Source organism: Falco cherrug, chromosome 19, assembly GCF_023634085.1.
Source record: "Falco cherrug isolate bFalChe1 chromosome 19, bFalChe1.pri, whole genome shotgun sequence".
Lineage (NCBI taxonomy): Eukaryota > Metazoa > Chordata > Aves > Falconiformes > Falconidae > Falco > Falco cherrug.
Window position 1 is genome coordinate 6,501,811 of NC_073715.1, and position 10,736 is coordinate 6,512,546.

Genomic DNA, 10,736 nt, shown 5'->3' on the forward strand with positions numbered 1-10,736 from the left:
CGCAAAAGCGAAGAAGAAAGCCAGTGGTTTTGGCAAGTGGACTCGAATCGACCATCAATTGAGCTAATCCTCGCCTGTGGATCCTAGGGTGAATTCATTTATTTGTGTACGAGGAACTTTTATAGGAGCAATAGCTGCTCCCGGCGGAGAGGCAGGGCTGGGCACAGGCAAGCAGGCAGCAGCCCCCGAGTCCTGGAGCCCTCTCCCAGGGACCCTGGTGGCCCATAACCTTGGCGAAAGGCAATTAAATTGGTTCTCCTGAAGCACCGCTCTGCCGAGGGGGGACCGGCTGCGAATTTGCTGCTGAAATATTGCAAAGCCACCGGCAAAAGGAGGAGGGAGGGGAAGGGAGGGAGGGGGGGAGAGGGAGAAAACTTTGGGGAAGGAATTGCGGATTTGAGGCAAAGCGTTTGCAAACTTGCGATTTGATTTTTACCCCCCCTCCGAAAGAAAAAAAAACCAAACTCCTAAAAATAAATAGACCCCCCCAATAAATAGACCTCCAAACATAGTCTCCCATGATTAAATAGACCTCCAAAAATAAATGGCCTTCCATAAAGAAATAGCTCTCCCCCAAATAAATGGCCCCCTAAAAATAAATGCCCCCAAAAAAAGGGAGACGAGGGCGGTGTGGGGGCAGCTCATAGCTGCGCTGCCCCTCCGCTGTCCGGGAATATATTAAAAATATGAGTTTTATTATTTTGCCCCAAAATGGCGGCTCATTAAGGCCTGGCTTATCCGCCTTTCATAAAGTTGGGGATGGAGGGATGCACAGCATATGTTAGATGGAAGCACGTTTCTCTGCTTTTGATAACTTCTAAATTACAACATGAAACCACGAGAATGTGGTTTGCAACCTCACAAGGCTTTTTTTTTTTTTTTTTTTTTTTAATCTAGAGTTGAGAAATTAGGCTGGAACATATTGCTGATGGAGCCCATAAAAAAACTTTATTCATTTTGGAAAAAAAAAGGGGGGAAGGCTTAATGTAAACATTACAATTGTTTATGTGCTACAAGTAGCAAAGTAAATTCGTTCGTTTTAATTGTCAAAAAGCGGCCTAATTCCTTTCTTTGAATTAGGTGATACATGCTCAAGAAAATCTGCAGTCCTCTGCTTTAAAGATGTGTTTGATATAAACCGTGTGTGACTCTGCAAATGACGGTTAATTTTTAAAAAACAGCCGAAACTCTTTGGGGTTTGCGAAGAGCCCGGGATTAAGGAAGCAAGAGATGTTCGAGGTTCTCTCTCAGGATGAGGGCTGCAGGTACGGAAAAAATATATTAAAAAAAAAATAAAAAGGAGAATTCCAGCGTTTTTTAAAGAAAATTCTCTCCCTGCACATACGTTTCCCAGCACTCTCCACCTCTGCGGCGGTGTGTGCGTTTGGAAGGTAGAGACTCGCAAATGTAGGCAAATACAGCAAAAGAAAAAGGTCAAGCTTCAGCTCCGATCTCTCCAGCGTATTTCCATGGCTAGGTGTGAAATTTCTATTTATTGGGATTTTATTTTGCCCAAATTGCTTCTTTTTCTTGCTGAAGAAGAAACGGGAGTGTTAATCGCCCGTCCTCGCGGTGCTCTCGATATTCTGCTAAAACTGTAATTGAAACAATAATGTTTATTTTGAGGCGCTCAGCAGACCGGCGTTGCCGCTTCAAAGACGCCTGTTAAATTATCAGTGTTTTAAAAAACTTTGAAAGGAATCATTTTCCTATCGTCATATGTGAAAAATAGGAATTCTTTGAGGTTTGCTCTTAACTCGCAGGGCAGACCCACATTTTAGCACGTCCTTCATTGTTTGCAGTTTTTACCTTTCATCGTTACTCTTCGCCTCTTTCAACTTCACTTCTTTTTTTTTTTTTTTTTTAACTTTATAAAAGGGGCTCTCCAAAATCCACATTGCTCAGTTATTTTGCAGCTTAAAAACCGCAGCGCGGCCACCAGTATTTCCCAGACTAAAAGCAAAAACCCGCCAACCCCCAAAAAACAATCCCAAACCCCAAAACCCCCACAAAAAAACCCTTTAATTTTCCAAACGTGCAATAATCCACATTTTCAGAGCTTCCACCCGAACCTACACACCTCTGGTAGAAATTATTCTCTCTCTCTGTGGGTTGTTTTTTTTTGTGTGTGTGTGTGGGCACAATATTTAAGTTTGTTAACACGGCTGGAAAATTAAAGGAAACATTTCAGCACTGAATAAACTCCTCCAAAATCCCCGTGTCACATCGTTGTGCTCTGTCACCCTGCCTGCTCTTGCTTATGTATGAATTACACTTTCCAAATTTCGCCTTAATGATCAAAGGGAAAGGAAAGGGGTCCAACCTCCATCCAGTCCATGGGTGCTATGTTGGGGGTAGAAAAGCTTGAACACAGTTTTCAATACCACCTCAAGGAACATAATATCATTCCATAATTCTTTGACTTAAGTTACTCAGAAAGAAGGAAGCAGGGTAAGAGGGATTGTAAAGTTTGATAGATTTCTTGTGGTGATAGTTTACAGTTTCTAAGCCAACATATAAAGGCGTGGGTTTTATTTTTGCATCGCTGTTATTGTACTCCAGTGTACTTTGTCATAAATCAGAATTATTTCCGCTACAACATGGGGCATAATACCGGGCAGAAATACAAATTTAAGGTAATCATTAAAGTGTTGCTACCAAATACTTCCTCGAAGCGAAAATGAATGTTTGTCATAAAAACGTAAGAAAACTTGGTAAAAAATACAATGAGCATAAGAAACACTTTCTATACATAACTCACAGTTAAATAATTAGATTGAAAAGGGGACAGGTAAAATATTCCGAGGAAGCCTGAGAGATGCTTTGTCTTGGAAATCGTAGACATTTATATACTCCTCGGGGTGATGGGAAGAAGACGGGGTTTTCTGGCATCTCCCCCCCCAGCCCCTCGTCCCTGCCTAGCAAGGTCCGCGGCTTCCCGGGCATCCCCAGCGCTGGTTTGGGGACGTTTTAGGGCAATTGCGCTGTCTGGGACTCTGGGGACAATGGGAGGACGCGGGGACAGCCCGCTCAGGCATCCCCTCTCCCCGGGAGAACAGGGGCCGTGAAAGGAAGGGCAAAACCCCACTTTTTTTGCTGTGCCTCGGAGTTCATTGGGTAAAACCCCCTGAACTGGCCCAAAAGGGCCAGGTTGAACCCACGCGGCTGGGGGGTGGGGGTGGGAGAGCAGCTTTCGAGGAAACGCGTAAGGGTGGCAGCCCGACGGTGGCGGGGGATGAACATCGGACGTGTATATGGTTCCCCTAAAAGTGTGTAAAATTCAAAGTAGGTTATTAAAGTCCTTACCACGGGTAGACTCTCTCCTTTTAAGTTTTAATAGCATTTGTTCGTATTTATTTTCTGTAATTAGAGTAAAGCATTTTTCCCAACGGGGGTTCCACTTAGGCTGATGAATTTTATTTCTCTTTCCATTAATGACCCATGTTTATCATACTTCTAATTATTTTAAACTTTAAACAATATTCGGTCTCCTGGAGACGCCTCTGTGCTGCTTCCTAACGTCAACTTTCTTTTTCCATGGCCAAAAACCCCATCACGCTGAAGTTTCGAGACATTTTCAGCTCATATTTTTATGAACAACCTGATTTTATATTTACTCATCCCACTGTGCTCCCGAAGATGCTGATTAGCAACTCGGGAACCAGGCTTGAAACCCTCCAAACGTTTACATCGCTAGCTTGTGCTGGCAAACCCTAGTAAACAAAACGCCTATGAACGGTGTAAATCTTTATTTTATACTCACAACGTTTACACATTCATAAAAGATGAGGTTTCCAGCACCGTTTTTTGCTTTCTCCGGCAACCCGGATGGGGAGGTTTGCTCGAGATGCTCTTGCGAGGCGCCTGGTTCTGCGGAGAAGCAAATTCAAATTATTTAATGTCACGTTTGATGGGCTCCGTGCAACTCCTTCATATCTCCTTCGACAAAGCACACACCAGAATGCAGGGCGAAAAAATCAGGAAAACGTATTTAATCTTTAGGCAGGCAATACAGGAAGCTATGAGGTCAAATTTTGGTGTCCCAAAAAATGCACATGTGTAACTGTTTGACTGAGCAGCATAAATTATTGGCCAGCCACATCAGCTGCAAAAATAAAGGGGGGGGGGGGGGGGGGGGAGGGAATCAAACCGGGGGGAAAAAAAACACAATATAATACAAAATTGCATTGGTCTTTAATTTCATCACCTATAAATGAGAAAATATTGGCTCCCATACTAAAGTTTTATTCTTTACTTATAAATATTATGTGGAATTTTCGTTGGATATCATAAAACTGAACGATTTCTATCAAACTGTTTTAAAAAGACCTATGCAGATAACACAAATAGAGGCAATAAAGTCGCAAATAGCTTTCCAGGGGAACCAAATGGCGTCTGAAGCCTACGAAAGCTTTTACTGTGCTGGGGAAGGGGGCACACGAAATAGGATTATGCACTTTTAGGCTTTTTCGGCCTAAGATATTGAAACTTGTCCTACTTGATGCGGAGAGAAGACCCGCAAAGCTCTTGAAAGTTAAGTCGAGGGAAATTTTACAGCCCTGCTTTTGAAAATCTTTGGGAAAACAGGTTTGCAGACGTGAGAATATTTAAGCAGGACTTTGCTCTAAACCGTTACAAATCACCCCAAACGGTCAAGTTCCACTTTCTCTGCTCCAATGTACTTTTTTTTTTCTCCACGATTTTGCTCCCTTTCCTTTCTCCCCCTTCTTTTTCTTTTTTCTCCCCATTCTTTTCCTTTTTTCCTTCTTTTTCTCTCTCCCCCCCACCCCCGTTGTTCTTTTTTTTTTTTTTTTTTATGAAAGGTGGCGTTTTCTTTTTGTTTCCCTTGAAAGTGACTCTGAACCCGTCTCTTTCTAATCGTAATGATCTTGAAATTCCGGGCTATCTCCCTTTTTATTTATTTATTCACCATTGCTTTAATCGTCCGCTTCGCCTAAAATCAGAGTTCACCCACCAGCATTACAACACGCCAGGACGAATGATGACAAAAACCCTATAGAGCCTAATTACTACACGATTTAGAAAATCATAAAGAAAATTAAGTTGGGGGAAAGGGCACGATAACTACCAATGTTTAAATTCCGTCGTCTTTAAGGCATCAAATCTTGCTCGGAGATTTAAAATTTAAAAGAAAACAGCAACTTGAGCTGCCATCGCCGCGAATTGCGCCACAAAAGAGGAGAGAGGAAATATTGAAGAGAAAAGTAACTTTCCTCGTGAAACCACTCCAGGAAAAAAGAGGAAATGAAAATCAAATAAAATCCGACCAAATCAGGGGAGTTTCAGTTTGCAAAGCCTTCTGCAGGGTATGTAGCTAGTCTCAGGTTGGATTTTCCTCCCTTCCCTCCCCCCCCCCCCCCCCCCCCCGCCCACCTCCCCGGTAGATATTTTCCGGAAAGAAAGAGGGAGCAGACGGGGGGACGGGAGGGGAGAGAACCCACCACACCGCCGCGCTCCACCAGGTCACCCTCCAAAGTCGTTCCCTTTGCACAAATTCGACCCCCTTTTTTTTTCCTTTCCACGAGGAGTTATGTTGGTTGGGTTTTTTTTCATTCCCCTGCACAACACCACACATGCCATTTTATCCCAGAAACTTAAGACAGTTCGGGAATGAAAGTGGATAATTAAAAAAAGCTGTCTTCGCAGAGTCAGGGAGGGCGAAGCTGTTCTGCTGCCGGGAATAAAAGAAAAGGGAATATAAAGCAAAACTAGGTTTTCATCGTCTTTTCCTTCATTAAAAAAGCTGCCTGGGAAATATCCAACCTGCTCTAAGGAGCTTCGGGGTTTCGGGGAAATGCCTGCCTGAAGGGTCTCTGAATTATTCCCCAATTCCCGCCCCCCCCTTCCCACATCTCTCTCGAAACAGCGAAAGCAAAGCCGCGCCGAGTGCATCACCCCACCGCACCCCCCAAACCCCATCTACCTCCCTAAAAAACCCAAATAATTTTAATACGCATAAAAATAACGCCAAGCAGCAGCAGCAGCAGCGCAGCAGCCGGCTCAGCCCAGAGGAGCTCGCCCATGCCCAGCCTCGCTGGGGAGGGCGGGGAAGATGCAGGCGAGCGGAGGAAGGAGAAGGAGAGAGGAGGGGGGCGTCGGGAGGCAACAATTAAAAATTGGTTTTGGGGCGCAAAAAGGTAATTCCGAGAAGGCACGGGAAGAGGGGGGAAAAAGGGGAGGGGATGATTCTTTAATTTAAATTTTACCCTCTCCCCCTATACATTTGAAAAAAAATAAACTAAAAATTTTTCAAAATCGATATAAATTTTATAATTTTTCTTTCTTCGGTGGCCCCGCTCCTTTGCCCCGTTTCCACGCGTGGCTCCGTTGGTAAACAAACGGGCGGGCGGGAGCGGGCGGCGGGGCTCTGCCTTTGTTCGCCGGCAGGTCCCGGCCCGGTGCTGGCAGATGTCGCTGTTGCTCCACGGTGCCGCTCCCGGTCCCGACAACTTGACCCCCGTGACGTCGCCCCCGTCTGAATCATCAAGGCCATTTTCAATCCTCATTGGCCTGGGCATCACGTGGGGGGGTGGAGGGGGGGAGAGCGATGCGTGGATAATTATGGTGCTTGATATTTTTTCCCCCTAAAAAAAAGATGTCAGCCCCTGGCTGGAGTATTCCTCCTTAAAAACCCTCTCTGAAAATGTCATGTCCCAACAATGTGACTTCTAACTCGTTTTTGATGGACTCGTTGGCCGGTACCTGTAGAGGGGAGAATTATTCCTCCAGCCAAGGGATGTACATGCAGCCTGGGAGCGATTTCAGCTGCGGAGTCATGAGGAACTGTGGAATTATCCCGTCTCTTTCCAAAAGGGACGAGGTGAATAGCGCTACCTTGTCTCTCAGCACCTATCCATCTTACCTTTCTCAGCTAGACACTTGGTGTGACCCCAAAAATACGTACAGGATCGAGCAACCTGTTGCAAGACAGCTCCCATCCTGCTCCTTCCCAACCAATGTCAAGGAAGAGAATGTTTGCTGTATGTATAACGCTGATAAAAGGGCAAAAAATGCCACAGAGACGGCCCTCTACCCCAACCAAATGCCTGAGTCTTGCCTAAATGACCATGAAGTCCCCGTTCCTAGCTACTACCGAGCGAGCCAAGGTTACCCCTCCATGGAGAAGACGTCAAACTGCAGCAATCCAAATGAGTTTGAGGCAAGTTTTGAATCCAGGGCGAGCCTGAACCCAAGGAATGAGCATCTGGAACCAGCACCACCACCTCCTCCTCCTCCTCCGCCCCCGGTGGCTAAAGTGAGTTTTCCCGAAAACACAAAAACAGATAATACTCAGAACACATCCACGAACGAAATTAAAACAGAAAAAAGCGCCCCAGCACCCAAAATAAGTCCTTCGGAAGCAGAGAAAGAGCTGAATAAAAACACTGACACCAGCACTGACAATTCTGACAATGAAGCAAAAGGTAAGGGAATCATTCATTACCAGTAGCTAATTTCAGCAATTAGTAATCATCCATAGCTAATAAGAGCTAGAGTACTGCGAATATGCGCTAACGTGCTCTCTACCCAGCCAACTTCTCCTCCAGAAATTGGCACAATAATGTTCTGTATTGTTGCTGTCTTTTGGGGAAAAAAAATCTTCCTAGAACTGTTGGGTGGTTTGCTTTGGGTTGTTTGTTTTGTTGTTTTTTTTTTTTTTTTTTTTAATATATATTTAAGAGCTGAGAAAAAGGAGCAGACAGCTATTTAAGAACTCGTCCCCTCGCTCTTTTTATGGAGAAAATTTGCTGTGCATGTACTTATGCAAAAAAAAAAAAAAAAAAAAAAAAGGTTCTTGCAGTCAACGCTGCAGAATGTGATAAGATGAGGTGGCTTTGCTTTGAAATTGCAGAGACTTGGGGCTTGTTTGTTTGGGGGTGTCGCTTGCAGGGGGGGTTGTGGTTTTTAAGGCAGATGAACCCTGATTATTTTCCCTTTCATATCGCTTTCTATGTAAATGCTTTATTTCCGTGTGCTAAGAGGATTTGTCTTCTTTGGCTTTGCTCAGTGTTGAAGTAGGGTAAAAAATTAAAATGCGTAGAGTCTAATTTGCAGTTGCAAACATCTCAGGCTGGAGTTGTGCAGTGTGGTTCATTTCGTGGCTTGGAAGCTCGTTGGGAGACTCAGAGAGGAAAAAGCTGCTTTTTTTTTTTTTTTTTTTTTTTTTTTTTTCCTGGCGAATTGAGGTCTTGTTTGCGAAGGCAAAAAATGTTTCTGTGTGTTGAGCAGATGTTTTAAATTTGTATTTTCTGAAAAGAGGCTTTCATGGAAGACGTTTTATTTTCACTATAGAGATTGCATATGGCTTGAAATCTACGTGTATGTGAATATTCGGGTTTGTTCCTGTCCAAAATTGAAGCTAGGTGGATTCTGAGGCTTCTTTCAGGTCAATAAGTGAGGAACATGCGAAGGGATGGATTGAATTTCTCTAAAAAGTTGGTAGAAAATCCTGCCTAGATCTAAGCAAAGGGTTGCATGGTTTGCCTGTGGTATGTGGATTAAAATATCCGCCGTGTGTCAGGATCCGTGCTATAATTAGGGTTCCACCAGCAGAAGGATGGCTGGGGAATGTGGCGTTGTATGTGCATGCAGGGCTGCATGCATGTGGGTCGTGTGTGGACCCCCATGCACACACACCTCGGGTCTGTGGCACCAGCAAAACCTATCCTCTGGCGCTTCCCTCTCCAAAACTGGCCTTTTTCAAAGCAAAACCCAGAAACACTTCTCTTTTTTATCCTTTCTTTTTTCTTTATTTTCTTTCTTTCTTTTTTTTTTTTTAATACCATTCCGCATCCAAAGGGAAATGATATTATCTGGCAGTTGAGTTGCAATTGCACACACCCCCTCACCCATACCCACAGGAAAAAAAAAAAGCAAAAAAAAAAACCCCCACAAAGTCAAGGTTATCAAAACCCCTCCAAACTTATCTGCACAAAGCGCCTTCAACATCCACGCCAAGAGAGGTTTTGGTGGGAGTTAACCCGAAAGAAAGATTATATTGGGTCGGATTTGTAATTGGGGCGTAAATAAAGGAATAAATAAATACAGATAAAGGTTTTCTTTCGCTTCAGATGTTAAATTTAAAATGGGTGCGTGGAGAAAGATGTAGTTTCCCAGTGTTTTTGCGTTTTAAAAGGCATTTCGTGGCGTTTGCAGAGTTTTCAAATGGTCAGATCCAATTTGGGGCGGATTTTGCCTGTTTCTGTTTCTGTTTCTGTTGCTTCCTTTTAAAATCTTGTGTAGCTTCAGTTTTCGTTTATGTTGAACCCGAATTTTTATTCTTGCAGAAGGTAAGACACCTTTCCCTGTAATTTAAGCCTTTGGGGGGGTGATGGAGTTTCCAAGGGGATTTCCAGGGCTTGGTAGCATTCAAGGTTTTCTCCAAGCGCGAACTGGGTCCATGTCACACCAGCATATTTCGAAGGTGCCTTTGGCTAAATCAAGTTTTTCCTGTGAATTTCCCGACTCGGGCGTGACTGCGGTGCCGAGGAAGTTGCTACACTTGCACGGTCCGCTTGGCTTTTTCCTGCAGTTTAGGCAGGAATATTGGCCGGCTGCTGGTGCCAGGATTTTCTCATGACCAAATTCAAAGCCCAAGTATTTGCTGTGTTTATTTATGTACGTGTGAAATACGTTTGCCTTTGCAAAGTGTATGTGTGCATATCTATACGAGTGTGTAGAGTGAGGAGAGTGTATATGGGATTACAATTACCTCTGAATTTACCTATATGTGCCCACACAGCTCATAAAGGCAAATCTATTTCATACAACCCCGGCTCACGAAACATACACTTGGCAGAAAGGCTGCTCGGAGGATCTCCAGGACCAGCGAAAATAGGTCTATTTCCCACAAAATATCACGCCTTTAGGCAAATATTTCAGAGTCTGTGGTTCGTTTTGAAAGCCCAGATAAATGATGGGGTTTTTTTAGGGGTTGCAAAGGGTGACTTGGAAGGACTCCGAAAGTCACACTGCCAGACCCTGGATTTTTTTTTAATTAGTGGTATTTTAAGCCCCTCCATCCACCCTAGTGAAGCCAGAAGAAATTCATACCATGATACTCTCCAGCCCCCGCGGTGGGGAAGCGCGGAGCGGCGCGGTTTCTCCGCGCCGCCCAGCTCCGCCTGCGCGGCTGAGGTGGAGGTGCGCGCTGCTTACAACTGATATACTCCCAGGCACTGAATGGCTTAAATCACCCCCTCACCTCCTCCAAACCTGCTCCTTCCTCCCTAAAACCCGCAGAAGAGCGAGTCACCCCGGTTCAAATTCCACCCCCCCGAGGCGATCTGCCTTCTTATTTAAAAACAGTTTGAAAAAATTAATATTTTTTTTCTTTTTTCCCCCAAGTGATGCAGTCGGGTAAGTTCTCTTTCCCATTCCCCGGATACTTATGTAACGATGTTATTTTTAACAGAGGATATAAAGGCAGAAAACACTACAGGAAATTGGCTGACAGCAAAGAGCGGAAGAAAGAAAAGGTGTCCTTACACCAAGCACCAGACGCTGGAGCTGGAGAAGGAATTCTTGTTCAATATGTACTTGACCCGTGAGCGCCGCCTGGAGATTAGTAAGAGCATTAACCTGACAGACAGACAAGTCAAAATCTGGTTTCAAAACCGCAGGATGAAACTCAAGAAAATGAACAGAGAGAACCGAATCCGTGAACTGACTTCTAATTTTAATTTCACTTGAGTGCGCTCCAGCCCCTGTGCAGG

At 44.3% G+C, this 10,736-nt stretch overlaps 1 protein-coding gene across 1 annotated transcript; it reads left to right on the forward strand.

The window, feature by feature from the left end:
• The first annotated feature begins 6,658 nt into the window (after positions 1–6,658).
• Positions 6,659–10,713, forward strand: HOXC10 (homeobox C10). Its single transcript, XM_005436109.2, has 2 exons — positions 6,659–7,445; positions 10,436–10,713. The coding sequence occupies exons 1-2, from the start codon at positions 6,665–6,667 to the stop codon at positions 10,711–10,713; spliced, it is 1,059 nt and encodes a 352-aa protein (XP_005436166.1). The 5' UTR covers positions 6,659–6,664.
• The last annotated feature ends 23 nt before the right edge of the window (positions 10,714–10,736 follow it).